The sequence below is a fragment of the Ambystoma mexicanum genome, chromosome 8 (assembly GCF_040938575.1).
Source record: "Ambystoma mexicanum isolate Mex_15411 chromosome 8, UKY_AmexF1_1, whole genome shotgun sequence".
In the NCBI taxonomy this organism is placed as follows: domain Eukaryota; kingdom Metazoa; phylum Chordata; class Amphibia; order Caudata; family Ambystomatidae; genus Ambystoma; species Ambystoma mexicanum.
The window spans coordinates 1,411,702,943-1,411,719,245 of NC_090929.1; the positions used below are offsets into that span (position 1 = coordinate 1,411,702,943).

A 16,303-nucleotide genomic window follows, 5' to 3' on the forward strand; every position below is an offset into this window, starting at 1 on the left:
ATTGCTCACTCAACTCAGCTGCAGCTCGTTTCACACTAACGTGGCGTTGGGCCAGCCCTTCTCAGTTTCGGAGCTCGGGCTACTCAATCATATTGCTAGAAGGTGGGCATGTGTGTACATCAACTGTTAGTGTCCCTTTGGGTCTCAGGAGAGTCAGGTAGCTCAGACACAAATCGGTCTGCAGATGCAGTGGTGGTGAAGAACTAGATCTTTGCATTGTTGACTACGCTGAGTTTATCAGGAAAAATATAGCGTACCAAATGTTTTTCTTTCTGAGCTTGTTTTTACCACCTGATATGTCTTCCTTTGCTCCTGGACCTGTGAAGTGATGTCCTGAAAAAGCTGGATGATGGAGGAGCAGAAACAGAGTTTGCCCTTGTCACCTGTGTCTCTGAGAAGGATGTTTCTGTCTCCGTAATTTAGAATTCTGGCGATAATGGGTCTCTACGGTGCCCCAGGTGGAGTCTGGGGGAGAGAGATTGGTGAGCCCTCTCGACAAGGGTGATCTAGTATGTCCAGAAGGAGTTTCTCAACAAATATCTTGATATTGTCTATGTGTGTAGATTCCGGAACCCTGACAATACAAATGTTGTTTCTGTCGGATCGCCCCTCAACTTCATCATTTTTGGCTTCCACACGTTTCAGAGATTGTTGCCTGGACACCACCTCTCTCTGTAAGGTTACCAACCTATCCTCGTTTTCCCCTATTCGCTGCTCTGCCTCGGTCATCCGGCCACACAGTTTGTCAATTTGAATGGCGGAGGTCTCAACCCTGCAAGTCAGGGTGTCTATCTTAGAGCCCAGGGTGTCTGTGCTGTTTTTGATAGTGAGTAGATTTTCGTTCAAGGTAGACACATCGACAGCAGTGGAGGCCAGGTCAGTCACTGGAGGAGCAGGGGAATGGTCCTGATGAGCAAATTGATTGATCTTCGCCTGTCTCCTGTTGGTCCCCATCTTCCAAACGTTTGTAGGTAACAGAGGATGACACCCCACCTGTGTTGCAGCTGGTGGGTAGAGAGTTCTCACTCTCACCACAGGGTTTTCACAGGCAAGTATTACTATGGATATTATTAGACTGGGGAGTAGAGGACGTGTGGGAGCTCCCTGTATGGGGGATCCCCACTGGAGAGTGGTGCCCAGGTCTGAGCTGTCCTCGTGGGCACTGCTGAGATGGAATCTGGAGCGAGTGTTGCATTGCAGAGTCAGTCCAGCAGGAGGGCTATATGCCCAAGAAGGCAAGCACACAGTGAGGGATGCAGCTGCGTGTCTGCCAGGTGGCCAGCTGTCTCCCCTGCACCCAGGACCGGGGGCAGGGTGGGTTGACGTGGCTATGTTTAAGATGAGGGCACACAGAAGATGTTAATGCGGTGAGCGGGTCCCAGCGGGTTGACTAAGCACCCCTCTGGTGCCTGCAGAGCGGGCTCGCTTCAGGCCATACACTGGTGGCCTCATCAGTGGAGGACACAAGTGGCACTAAACTCACTGGAGTGGCACAGCAGTGATCCTCGCCATCAGGGGGGATGTCTGCAAGTCTCCCATCCCACGGCAGGCCTTTTTCGATCCCCCAGGAGCAGCCTCTGCACTGGTCCACCAGGAGCTGGAGGCATAGCAGAGACCGGCACTCCAAAGGTTCTCACTGTGTCGCTACTCCCGGACTCCGTGCCAGCCGTTGGGGCCAGATAAGCGCTCAGCAGCCTAGAGACAGGACACAGAAAAGATCGGGTGGTGCCCCATGCTGTTACAGACACACAGTAAGTATACACAACCCTGGTCAGACACGTTAGAGCAGGATATTTCAGGATTGATGGTGCCGCCGATTGCAAGCTCTTTCAGACTTGGGCCATTTTACTGCACTTTTTCTAACATGGCCACTCTATGACATCTAGGCCATGTGTGGCAATCTTTACATGTAACAGCGATGTTAATCGATTCAGTATTCATACTGCATAACCTGTGAAGATGACTGAATAGGCTAGCAGACCACAATCCACCAAATGACCACAGAGGCCAGTCTCTTTGCATGCTTAGAAATGCCACAGCTCCCCGTTAGGAAAGGAGCTGTAACACTTGCATATCCTGATTCGTCCAACACCCAACCTGTCCTGTGAAGTGGACATTTGCTTTGACCAGGACTCTGTAATTGCTGAGACATTTCAATCAAAGGGACTGTAGGTCTTTGCATCTCTCATTGGAGTTTAAAAGTGACCATGTTGAGAACAACGATGGTGGGCTTTAATGAAAGACGAGGAGAGCCTGTCCAGGTTTTTATGGCAGTCTTGATGACTTTAAAATGGGGATACTTGGATCCTCATTACAGCAACCTTGAACTGGGAAAGAACAATTTACAGTCGTATCAAAATGAGGGCACAATTGCCCTTGTGCAAATATGCATTCTTTAAACACATGTTTGAGTTTTCATTAATTGCAATGTTTTTTTTTGTATGAAACAGATTTACATGGTGCACACCAACCCTTTTTCCAGCAGAAAGAAGAACGGATTCTAGATAATAAGGAACTGTCCCAAAAAATGTTTGATTATTTTTAAAAAATAATTCTAGCAAAAGACATGCTAAAAGTTATCAGAAAAAGTGAAGGATGATATGACTTCTTCCAACAGATTGGAGACCCCATTGTAATCCTTGGCATTATATCATGGAAATCATAAGATTAGCAAAAGTAACCTCATTTGGCCGTTTACCTCTCAATGACATAAAAGGAAGACATTTGACATTGGCCCTCATTACGACCCTGGCGGAGGACCATGGTGCAATTTGCACCATGGTCCATGGCGCAGAGCTGCCAACTCCGCCATGGGGGTTGGCGGACTTACCACCCCATTCCGACCTTGGCGGGGCGGTAAGTCCCCAATCCCCATTTACCCTTCCCCATTCCCATTTTTGCCCCATAGGGTATAATGGGAGTGGGGAAGGCGTTAATTACGCCACCGTAAATTACGGTGGCGTAATTAACAACAGGTCCCGTAGCGCCATGGATTTTTCCGCCCGGAAAAACCAGGCGAAAAAACCACCATGGCGCTACGGGAACTCGTAGTAAGGCGGAAAGGTACGCCATGCATTACGCTGGCGTAAAACCCTTTCCGCCAGGGTCGTAATGAGGGCCATTGTGTTTTACCTTGTTGAAGGGCCATCATTTAAAAATATATATATGCTTTAAAAACGTGAGGAAGACACATGCGAAAGAAATATGAGGAGCCAAGGAACCTCTTGACAGATTTAATTGCTTGGAGTGTGAACTGTAACCACTGGCAAAGTGCTACATCTCTGAGCCCCCGATCTATTTTGGGGTTCTATGTGGTTTCATCAACACATTTTAGATTGCTTGAATTAAGTTTGATTCTTTTCGTCAGCACGACATGTTTTTCTTTTGATCTGGAATACCCCATAGCTCGCTTCTCCCCCTTTCCCCGCCCTCTGTCACCCTCTCCCTCCCACACACGCATCTTTTTGGTCATACTAACAAAAATGGTGGAACTAAATGCAAACAAACCAAAGGATGTTGATGAAGCCACAGATTACTGTTTCATCAATTTCCCTCCTCTTGTCGCTGTTTACTCACCTGTCCAATGTCAGCAGTCCTCATTGAATTGTCTGCTTCCCTCATTTACTCTGGCAGCTCAGCTGCTGCTCTTCTCTGCTGCTATCGAAATAAAAAAGGGTCGCCTTCAATTGTGAAGGGATTCTATTTAACGTCTCATGGTCGGCTCATTTCTTTTTCATTTTCGGATATATAAAAATTCCTTCTGCTCCAAGCATGTTCCATTTGGAGCCCAAATAACTTGGTCTACCTTTACGAAACATTATCCAGCCATATGGCCCACTTTATTCGCATACTTAAAGGTTATAGAAATTGGTAAAGTAAGAACATGCAGCACCAACAACTTGTAAAGTATACTTGTGTCTAATCGAGAAGCAGTGGATTAAGCACAGGGTTTGAATGCAGCCAATAGGGGATGTCAGCAGCAACTTGGGTGAAGAACGTGCAACACCAAGCTACCCAAATAACGCCCATGCCTTCAATGCACCCATTAGTAGCCATTTCTTAGTAACATTGAGTGGCAGTAGCATAACTAATCATTGAGTGATGCACAGTGCAATTAAAACCGGAATTAAACACGGGGTTGGGGGGAGGAGTGGTCTGCCAAACATGGTTTGAAGCATTGTAAGCATATTTCAAAGCAGCATGGATCATTCCGCTTCTTAGAAACTGGAGGAGGCCGGCATTAATCACGAGAAACGTAACGCATAAAAAGACAAGCAGGCACTCTTAAACATATGTAAATGCTGGCAACTAGTGAATTGCAATTCCTTCTTTCAACAGTGCCTGATGATTTTGGACTGGTTGTGCTCTTCAAAGGTTTGGTGGTGTATGGCCCCCAATAGCCGCTTCCCTGCACAGTGTATCATATATCAGGACTGCATGCTCTTTGCTTATCCACGCAGTGAGTTTGAAGTGGCACATTTCAACCATTTCTTTGATCATTATGATACCAATGCCGTCCTTTTCTGTCTTTTTTGCTCATCAGGTATGGCTACTTACTCAGATAAGCTTTTCACATTTCGAAATGGAAAATGGGAAGATATCCTCAGTGAAGACGTGAACATAGAGAGAGGGGTTGCAAAAAGATTTGCTGGACGTTCTGTGGCCTGTATTGATAGAAAGGTAAGACGGATGTATGGATCCTTATTGTTAGTGGAATTCATTCCTATGTTTTTACAAAGCAACACATATTTTACTTCATGTTTTGAGATGAGGAAAAAGGAGGACTCCAAATGTTAAGAGAGTTGAATATGCATGTGAGTGCTCTTTATATTAAAATTGATTGATTGATTGGTTTGTTGATTATATGAACTTGTGCAGTGCCCTAATACCTCAAAGCTCCTCTGAAACCTTGATGCTCAATGGGAGCAAATGCTTAAACAAGAGAGGGATGATGATGCCTTAAAGTGACTTCATATTGTGTGAAGTGAAGAGCATCAAATCAAAGTTGGATCCATTAAGTTGTTCAATCTAGAACCATGTATCACCTGCATGTAGATGCACTAAATAGAACATTAGCTCTAGATGTTAGGGGGAGAGGCCAAATATATAAATAAAGGCCTCAAAAGTTGGCTATTCTCCCAAGATATCTAGAAGAACCACAAGCTTACAGTCCTTCCAATTCCCCTGCACCAGGAATCCTCTGCTACCTTCAACGAACTGTATTTACCTTGTCCTAACTTACATCTTTGTGTTTATATGTTTGCCTCCAGAATTTGCAGTCCAGTGTATCATGTAACTACTCTAACCAAACTTAATATGTGTCTACTGTAAACACACTAATATGAAACAGCGCCAAGACGCCTCTGGGTTAGGTGTGCTATACAAACGTCAAAATAAATAAATACATTAATAAATAAATAAATATGATGCTGTTAAACTTCGCTGAATCCCTCTGAGAGGCAAAGTACCCAGGAATGAACGGATACACTAGCTCTAGGTCAGCATGCATGCTATCATGAAAACATGTACACCCTTTTCTGCTACTTGTCTGTTCAGATTTTCCAGCTGAAAGGGTTTGCATCACCCACAACTCTTGAGACAGCTGCAGTGCTATTGGCCAGGTTGGAAAGCTAGTTGTAGGCTGTTTCAAAATCTCCAAAGAGACTTTGCTATGATTGCACCTAAATAAACTGGGCTGGGATGGTAATGTGTTGCTTATTATTATGTAGTCTTTGCAATCCTATTTGGAGAGGATTTCAGAGAAGGGGGTCTTGCCCTAACTGTAGAGGCACTTTCAGCTATTGCAGTCATTGATGTGGCCAAAACCGTTGTTTAAAACTGGTCACGAGGCTATATCTGCCATGTTATTAGCAGCTGCTAATATTCTTGTTTGCATTAGCTTTACAACAACGTTTAACATTTTAGAGCAGTCTGCAGTATTTGATCCTTGTAATTGTGGCTGACGCTGTACCCTTTCAAGGCGTTTGATGTGATTGGGAAGATGCCTTATAATGGGTAGGTCTGACCCGCAGCAACAGACTGGACAGGTCGCCTTGAGGTCCCATTCATCACATTTTGGTTTTTCTCCATTGCAGGGATGTCATGTGAGTGTTGCCAGGGGTCGCAGCTCCTACCCCTAAAAAAAAGAAAACAAATTGTTCTTTTTTTCTTTTTTTAAGTGTAAGCTCCGAGGCTGCGGCCAGCGCCATATGACTCTTTGGAGTTGATTCATGGAATTTGTGCGCTGAAAAACGGGGATTTGTGCGCCATTCTGCCCGCAAATCCCCATTTGTTAAACAGGGATGTGCGGTCAGAATGGCGCACAAATCCCTGTTTTTCGGCACACAAATTCCATGAATCAGCCTCTATGTTTCTCGAGTGGCTGGCTTTCTTGTTTAGGCCTTTTAACGAAAAACAGGGGTTTCCACAAGTGTAACACTTTGAACAGTGACCCTAAATAAGAAAGAATAGGAATAACAAATAGTTTGTTTTTCTGGCATTCTATACATTAATTGCTAGGCTCATTGAAGGGTTACTTCAGGAACACTTCAGGGGGTGAGTCACTGATTTAGTCTGTTCTTGAACACCTCAACTCAGTCTGCCATCCTTCTGAGGTTGATAAATTAATACAAAAATGAAATTGGGTGATATTGTATGTATATTTGTTCTATATAAAGCACTTAAGTGGAAGTGCTATATAATAGCACATCATTATCATTTTGCCTTGGACGTTTGCTTGCATTAACAGTAATTTGGTGTCATCAGAGGTCAAGGGTGGTGTGATGTCACTTTCGCTACACAAAGCATCTTGGTGAAATGATGTCCCTGCTCCATTGTTGTCTGCAGTGTGTTAGGTGTCTGTAATGAAGCATCGTCACCCATCATAGCAAGCTTGATGGGGAGGGGAAGCAGCCCTTTTTGGAACACACTTCCTTGGTCTCCTCTTCTTTGAATAGGGCTGTGTTCCATTCAGATGCTGGCACTCACTTCCGCCTCTGCTGATAATTCCGTGATCTAATCTGTGCCAGCTTGCGGGCCTTACTACAAGGTTGGTTGAGTGGGAAAAATTGGTGGTAATTACGTTACTGTCACTTGCCCGCACATTCAAATGATAACTTTTGGCTGATTTACAGCCCAGTAAATCTGCAGATTTACAAAGGAAAAGTGGATGAACCACCTCCAGCATGCTGGCGATAAATCCTCCACTTTACATCAATAAATCGGCAGATTTACCATGCAGCAATTCAACCAGTGGTAAATCCGCCAAACTCTCCATGGAGTCCTAATGACTCCAAAAATTGTGAATTACCACCACTTGTATCGCTTGCTAGCACCACTGGACCAATTGGCAGTAATGGTGATTGAGTTTGGTGGTAATTCAGCAAATGTACCACCAAATTACTGCCAAACTCGTAAAGAGGCCCAGTATGATTCCTGCAGATGCATTGCACATAAGTGTTGGGGAAGGGGTTCCAATGGAACCACACCACTTGATTGCCCTGGTTGCTAGAGATAATTCGTAATTCCTCCACGCTGGGTCATAAAAAATACCACTGCAGTTACCCTGACTTATCTTTTGCAATTCCTCTTTGAAGGTGCAGGCTGCGGGAACAAAGTCAACACTAGCTTTATATCAGCCATTGCTTATAGAGCCTCTGGTACTTTGTCCTGCTCTACGAAGAAAGGTATGCTCTCGTGTACTGCTTAGGAGCTAACTCTTGCTCTGCTGGCTCTATTGCTCTACGTCATTGGCTGTTGGAGGACATTTGCACATTTTGTCACTTCACTTCCTGATTCTTGGCTGTTTAGAGTTCTTACGGTTTTATAATTGTGACTGCTTAATTTCTTCAACTGTTAATCTTATATCAGCTACTCTGTTTTTCATTAAGCATCTTGATTCTCTAGCAGCCGAGGCTGTACTCAATTATACAATGAAAGTGACAATGAGGACCAATACAACCAAACCCGGATCTCTGCAGTGTTCAGTACATATGATATGATAAGTCATTTATAAAGCACCTGTACAGTATTTCTAGGCGCGACAAGTCAAGGAAGGGAAGGCAAGGGGAACAAAACAAATGATCCTATTAGGCCTTGTGTCATTCAGATCATGCATGTGCAAGGGGAAGGCAGAGGAGAAGTGCCACGGGGAGAGAAAGGGAGATTGCAATTGCAACGCTCAGGTAAGTGATGACGGGGTGGCCGGTTCTAAGTAAGTGCAAGGAGGCAGGGGACTGTAGGAATGCAGATACAGTCCCTAGTGCACGGTAGGCCCGGAGGCAGTGTATGGGGCTACTGGTCGTGAAGGAACCTGGTCGCCTTAAGGTTCAGAGAGAGTCGAGGTAACCAGTCAGTGCAGCAGACAAGAACATCAGCAGGGGAGAGAGACAGAGAAAGCAGAGGCGAAAAGGAAGGTTTTGATTTGCATCTGGAACCTGAGGTGGTCCTGCACAAGATTGATAGAGGTAGAGAGGCTGTTCCAGAGGGAGGCACCATCCAAGGAGAGAGATCTACCCCCTACTCTCAGTCTGGAGAAGCATTTGACTCTCAGAGAGTTGGAGGTGGATGAGCAGTGGGCTTGAGAAGGAAAATGCTTAGGAAGAGAAAGTTGGATGTAGTGTGGTCCCTGGCCCCAGAAATCCTTGTGGACAATGTAGAGAGTCTTGAACTTTATCCTTGCAGCCACCAGGAGCCAGTGGAGAGATTTCAGGGCTGGAGAGATACAATCCCTGGTCTTGAGGCCACGGACAAGTCTCACAGTTCTGTTATGGATTAGTTGCAGAGGGCGAAGAGTAGAGGCAGGCAGATTTAGAAAGAGGCTGTTGCAGTGGTCCAGCCTAGAGAGAACCAGGGCTCTGGAGACAGTGAGCTTCTGGGGGAAAGTGAGAAAAGGAAGAATACCTCTGAGGACCTGAGGACGTTCAGCTGGTAGTGGGATTTCTTAGAGACGTCCATTATGTGAGGATAGAAGGAGAGGGTGGAGTCGAAGATGACACCAAGGTTTTTTGCCTAGCAGGAAGGCGCAGTTAGGGGGCCCAAGATGGGCGGCCGGAGTGAAAGAGGGAAAGCGAGACATGGTGTCCCAATGAGAAGGATTTCAGTCATACTGGCATTCAGTCAGAGATTGTTAGAAGAACAAAATTCCTGAATCTCGGAAAGACAATCAGGAATGAGCGAGAGAGGAAAGGAGGCTGAGGGGAGCTGGAAGGAGAGCTGAGTGTCATCCGCGTAACACTGAATTTTCAGAGAGAAGGTAGAGATGAGATCAGCCATAGTGAGAGGTTAGAGCCCTGGAGAACCCCACATGTGGAGAGAAAGGACCCCAGTGGGACCTGGGAGGGTTGCTCGGAGAGGAAGAAGGTCAACCAGAGTAGGGCCTGATCCGTGATTCCCAGGTTGTCATGGAGATGATTGGTCAGGATGGTGTGGTTGACCATGTCGAAAGCAAGGAACAGATCAAGGAGGATGAGGACATAAGGAAGGCTAAAGTCGAGATTGGTTAGCAGGTCTTCACAGGTGTTCAGGAGAACAGTTTCCATGCTTCTGGCTGCTCTAAAGCCAGACTGATGGTCATGGAGACAACCAACAGATTCAGCATGGAGAGTGAGATGGGAGATGACCAGATTTTCCAGCAGTTTGCACAAGAAAGGAGTGATAGGGATTGGGCGGTATTTTTCCAAAGAGGAAGGATTGGCTGCAGGCTTCTTTAGGAGGGGCCGCACAAGGGAGTGCTTTATGGTGATGGGAAGGTTCTTATGGCAAAAGAGTGATTGCTGAAATTGGCTAAGGCTGGAACGAGAGTGTCAATGTGGTCCTTGATGGTTCTGGAGGAACAGGGGAGCACTTGTCTGGACAATACTTTCATAGATCGGATTGGTCTAAAATAATTGTCAGGAGTGAACACAGGGAAAGAGGAGAACCGAGGTGGAGAGGAAGAGGCGGCCAGAGAGGTGCTGAGAGAGGTCAAGGGAGAGGAAGAGGAGAGAGAGAGGACAGGATTTCCTGAGTTTTAGTGGTGACGTAAGAATTTAGTGCCATGCAGAGGGCCTGGGAGGGAACAGGACAGGTGAAGACTGCAGCAGGATTGACCAATTCCTTGCATATTTTGGAGAGTTTGGCCATGTTGTTAGAGGCCACAGAGATGCATGCTTGGATGTAGGCTCTCTTCTTGGACAGAACAGAGAGTCTATATTGCCTTTGGAGCAGGAGACAGGCCAGTTCGTCAGAGGAAGCACCTGATGCCCTCCACTGCCTCTCGGCCACCCTGCACTTGCGTTTAAGGGTGGCAAGGTTACAGTCATATAAAGAGTTGCACTTGAAGGTGGGCTTCAAATGGATCCTCATGACAGGGGAAAGGGCATCAAGAGTGTTAGTGATAGAGAGTTGCAGGTTAGAGAGGTCTGTTTCAGAGTGTGAGTCAGCCGCAGACGTAGGAGGAGGTGAGAAAGTAGCAGTGAAAGCCTGCACTGACACATGGTTCATGGGCCGGATAGCTGAGAATGTGGGTGGCAGTGCTGGGGTTGGCTTCACCTGGGGAACAGAGTGTCAGGTGGGAAGAGAGAAACAAGTAGTTGGTCCAAGAGAGATGGGTGGTGAGATTGATTGAGAGGGGGATGTCAGAGGAGATGAGAACATCTAGAGTGTGCCTGGCAGATTGTGTTGGGCCAAAGGGTGGAATAGAAAGAGAGAGAGTTGCAGAGATTGCAAAATAGCCCAGAGGAGGGGGTAGACACAAGATGGATGTCGAGGTTTCCAAGGAGGAGAAGTTGAGAGGTAGAGGCAAGGAGCGAGAAAGAGAGGTTGGTCCACTCGGAGGGGAAGAGGGCAACCTGGCCAGATAGCCTGTAACTGGTGGCCACAGTAATAGAGAGGCCACAAGAGATAGTGAGCCTGCAGATGAGGCATTCAAAGGAGGAGTAGGCCTGCATAGGAATGAAAGAAGCAGGAATCCACTCCAGAAAGATCAGAGCTACTCCACCTCCTGGATGGTTGGTTCTGGGTTTGGTGAGGATCTTGTAACCATCAGGGAGGAGAGTGTCAAAGCTTGTGACAGAGCTGGCAGTGAACCATGTTTTGGTGAGACCGAGGACATCTGGATCAAGTTCTTCGAGGAGTCGGCAGATGTCGGAGGAGTGTTTGACAGCCGAGCGAGAGTTGAGAGTAGCAACATCGAGCAGATTGTGACATTTAAAAGAATTCCATGGAGGGGTACAGGCAAGATGTACACTCTACGGAGATGTTAGAGGGGCCCAAGAGTGGGCAGAGGATGAAGAAGAAGATGGCAGAGAAGACAGAGAAGATGAGGAGGGTGCCAGAGAGGTGATGGAAGATGGAGGTGGCATAGGAGATAGAGGGGTGTAAGTAGGAATAGCAGTAGAAGGAAGGATGTTGATGAGATGCTGGAAACGCCTATCGAAAAGGAGGAGATTGGGCTCAGGGCACTGAACCAAGACAGTGCCATTCAGATAGACATTAATGATGGTCTTGAAGGAGTGGAAGGCATCAAGGAGGTCCTCCCATTGAGTGCCACCATTAATGGGAGAGGAGAAAAAAGGGGAGAGAATGGATACCATATGGGGGGTCCATAGGCATTGAGAGGGATCAACAAAGAGGATGTCGGTGAGGGTCTGTGCAGAGGAAGCATTGGTGTAGGTATCAGCAATAGGGAGGCTTGGGTTGGAGAGCAGCATGTCCCTTTTGAACTTCTTCCTACCAGACTTAGTGAGAGGAATAGGATAGGCGATAGTGTAGAAGTTAGAGAAGGTGAGAGAAACAGCGAGCACCATAGAGGTGAAAAGGGGGTTGGAGGGAGGAGACAGCACTGTAGCACACAACTCCGGATGCGCAGTGGGGGGGGGCTGGGGTCACAATAAAGAAAGACACAGGGGGAGTACAATAACACACAACAGTGAACAGCACCAGGGACGCCATTTCACCAAAATGCCATAGGTAGCGGAAGTGACATCACCCGACTCTTGAGCACTGATGACATCACATGAAGCAATTTCATTTGACGCCACCCTGAAGTGACATCATAGTAAGCGATCGAACACAACCTTTCACCCCTTGAAAAAACAGGAAGTGCCATCACGTAGCATTGTTCATAAGAACACAACAAAAAATATGGTTACAATATCACTATAAAGTGATAGGCATTTCATACAAGTACGGATCACCATATCTCTTGTTAATATCAGTGTGTATAGGCCCATATCACCAAATTACTGTAAATGCAAGCAGACATCCAAGGCCAAATGATAATGATATGTTATTATATAGCACTTACGCTTAAGTGTTTTATATACAGCAAATATACATACAATATCATCCAATCGGTGTTGGTACTCATTTATCGACCTCAGAATAATGGAAGGCTGAGTTAAGGTGTTTAAGAACAGATAAAATCAGTGACTCACCCCCTAAAGTGGGCCTCAAGTAAACCTTTAGTTTAGTTTAGTTTAATTTAGTTTAGTTTAGTTTAGTTTATTTACTTGTAGAGCGCAGCCAAGCCCAGGGGCATATTGGCGCTATTCTTACAGGTTGCACAGGCAAGAAAATACAGAACTAGCATACAGTAATGATACATAAGGTTACATACATATATTTACAAATATACAAGAGACAACATTAAAAAAATTAGCAAATATGGTATATGTACAGCAGGAAATGATGACTGAATCCAGTTATTGGGTCTCGCAAATATTGTATAGTATTCCAAAAAGACAAATTATTTGTTATTCCAATTCGTTCTTATTTAGGGTCACTGCTCAAAGTGTTAAACTTGTGGAGCCCCCTGTTTTTGTTATGAGGCCTAAACAAGAAAGCCAGCCACTTCAGAAATAAAGAGACAAATGCTTCTGGTCACAGCCCAGGAGTTTATACGTTAAAAATAAAAAGACAACAAAATATGTTTTTTTTTCTTTTTTTTAGGGGTGGGAAGTGAGACATCAGGAGTCGCAGCTGAGAAGCCTTGTGAGCCCAAATGACGTCCCTGAATGGCACGCCTTGGGGGGATCCAGGGTGGGAGTGAACCTAAAGAGACCAAGTAACATTGCCACCATTACAAAAATGCAAAACACCCGATTCAACTATCCGAGAAGGGGGGGGAAACAGCTCAGTTTATTAACATAGCACAATGCAAAACAACCAAATTCAGCATTCCTAGAAAGTGGGGGGCTTGCTTTTTTAAACACAGCACTGAGCTTAGGGCCCTTTAGGGACATGCATATGTAATGGATGGGATCACACAGAATAACTGCAAATCCAAATAACCAAACCAACTCAGGAAGATGGCAAAGTACTGTTTCGGTAACAATGATCTAAAATAGGGAGTTTATAATGAACATCAATGGACGTACACTCAGGTTCTCTCAGCGATCTTCACACAAATCATAGCTTTTATATCAAAAATATGTCAGAGGTGACATCATACTACGTGGTAATAATGAAAAACTTATCAAGGGTCGGGATTGGCTTAGCGGGAACATCTAAATACACTTTTTATAGGAACTAGGATTGTGATTGGTTGCCCACTATCAGGTGGACAACATATGCCTACCTCTAAAACATGTCATCTTCAGGAACAATAGATACACTGTTTTTCATTAGTTTGGTTTCAAATTATAAGGTCCTTCGTTATATGGACCACTTCAAATGGTTGGCATGCTTGTGCCAGGTCTGGAAATTTGGTTCAATTAGCAGCATGTAAGCCCAGACTGAGGTGTATAGAGATGGGGCATGACACTACCTCCCCACCAAATTGGCCCAGCATCTCTCATCGCCCATTCCTTCTGCCATGAAGATTATCTTTGAACTTGGCCTTGCAAAATATCCTTGTCTTTTAGAATACATGGGAGTGAGAGCACTCACTATCGTGTTCTGGGACTCCAAGTTTGAACTCTATTTTCATCATTGGCTCACGTGACAGGCAACCGCGATTTGGTCCATTTTGCCGGTTTTAAATGCTCTAAATGAATTAAGCTTGACACTTTTGGTGTTCTTTCTTTGCACCTTAACAAGGGATGATTCATTCTTTACACGTTTGTTCCTCTCCATAATAGATAACTGACCTTGGCTACTTCAGTCTTGACTCCAGGCCAGACAAACTTGTCTTGCAGTGCCAAAATTCTGCTTATTCTTGCTGCAACACAGTTTTCCCTTCCCGCTTCATGGGTCTTGGCTTAATAAATTCTTGATACTGATGTCAAGCTTCTATACAATGACGGTTTTGCCTGTGCCATATTCCCTACATATAGCCAGCTTCTATGATGGCTTAAGCTACCTTGCGTTTCATCATCTGTACAATTATTGAACGGTTGATTTTCTGCAACACTTGGTGCACATGTGATCTACTTTTTCTTATTTGAAAGTTCACTTGATTCTTTACTTCATCATTAGTCTCTTCAGGATTTATACATTTTCTTCAGCCAGTATCGCGGTACGTCGTACATACTCTTTTATGACGTCACTGGCTTTTTTTCTCTGCTCCTTCTCATATTACTTTAGGAAGTTCCTCCCTTAAATTGTCATCCCTTTGGTGATACATTCGGTAGGGTTGTGCAATGGGTATCTTCTCTTGAACAAACGCAGCGGTATTGGCCCAACTGCAGGTGTCAAACACGGCACAATCTCAGGTCTCCAACATATGGGAGGTAGGGGGGCAGGGTTTCCTGCAGAGGCATGCAGGTACTGCTCTGCAGCACAACGCAAAACACCCATATTCAACTTTTTCTTACAAAGGGGGGGCTCGGTTTTTAAACACAGCATAATGCAAAACACCCAGATTCAACTTTTCCTAGAAGGGGAGTGGGGTACTCAGTTTTTTAAACACAGAAAAATCCAAAACACCCAGGTTCAACTTACCTGATATGTGGCAGCAGGTTGACAGCTGTAGGCTTCTCGCTACCACGGCGGACACCGCCAGACACCACTGGAGCTGCCCTTGTACAATGCCCTTGTTGTCATTGTATTATTGTGTGGGACAGAAAATAGCAATCATATTGATTACTTACATAGCCCAGAGAAATACTCGTATGTATGAAACCCTTACAGCCTGATAAAGAGTTTGGGTTATTACCAAACACCTGATTCAACAAGGTGGGTCCTGGGAGTCTCTCTGCCAGACATTAGTCCTGGTTACGAGAGACTTACCCAGAGTCTTTAGCTCACTATCTTTCACAGAGAAGAAATATCCCAAGCAAATCAGACTTTGTCCTGCCCTGGGGCAGTCCAGCACCGAAATGCTAGGCAATTCTCCTCTGAACAAGAGTACCAACAGCATCCCCAGGCACGTGTTTCAGTCTGGTTGGACCTCATCAGTAAGAAGGAGCTGTGACTCTCTAAGAATAGTGAGCAAGGGGTCCACGTCTGGATTCCACTAGTAACTTAGGGTAAGACCCAAAAATACTTAAATATGCAAATTGACAAGGTGGGTCCTGGGAGTCTCTCTGCCAGACATAAGTCCTGGTTACAAGAGACTTACTCAGAGTCTTTAGCTCACTATCTTTCACAGAGAAGAAATATCCCAAACATATCAGTCTTTGTCCTGCCCTGGGGCAGTCTTGCACCGAAATGCTAGGCAATTCTCCTCTGAACAAGACTACCAACAGCATCCCCAAACACGTATTTCAGTCTGGTTGGACCTCATCAGTAGGGAGGAGCTGTGCCTCTCTAAGAATAGTGAGCAAGGGGTCCACGTCTGGATTCCCCTAGTAACTTAGGGTGAGACCTAAAGTTACTTAATTATGCAATAATAAAAGTTACTAGGGGAATCCAGACGTGGACCCCTTGCTCACTATTCTTAGAGAGGCTCAGCTCCTCCCTACTGATGAGGTCCAACCAGACCAAAACACGTGTCTGGGGATGCTGTTGGTACTCTTGTTCAGGGGAGAATTGCCTAGCATTTCGGTGCTGGACTGCCCCAGGGCAGGACAAAGACTGATATGTTTGGGATATTTCTTCTCTGTGAAAGATAGTGAGCTAAAGACTCTGGGTGAGTCCCTCGTAACCAGGACTAATGTCTGGCAGAGGGACTCCCAGGACCCCCCTTGTCAATTTGCATAATTAAGTAACTTTGGATCTCACCCTAAGTTACTAGGGGAATCCAGACGTGGACCCCTTTCTCAATATTCTTAGAGAGGCACAGCTCCTCCCTACTGATGAGATCCAACCAGACTGAAACAAGTGTCTCGGGATGCTGTTGGTGCTCTTGTTCAGAGAAGAATTGCCTAGCATTTTGGTGCTGGACTGCCGCAGGACAAAGACTGATATGTTTGGGATATTTCTTCTCTGTGAAAGATAGTGA

At 45.4% G+C, this 16,303-nt stretch overlaps 1 protein-coding gene across 2 annotated transcripts in view; it reads left to right on the forward strand.

The window, feature by feature from the left end:
* CRTAC1 (cartilage acidic protein 1) overlaps positions 1-16,303 on the forward strand; it is a 2,821,007-nt gene that overhangs the window by 1,179,508 nt on the left and 1,625,196 nt on the right. For both annotated transcript variants that reach the window (XM_069611550.1, XM_069611549.1), the window contains exon 4: positions 4,544-4,680. In XM_069611550.1, the coding sequence (XP_069467651.1) occupies positions 4,544-4,680 (137 nt within the window). The remainder of the gene's footprint in view (positions 1-4,543; positions 4,681-16,303) is intronic.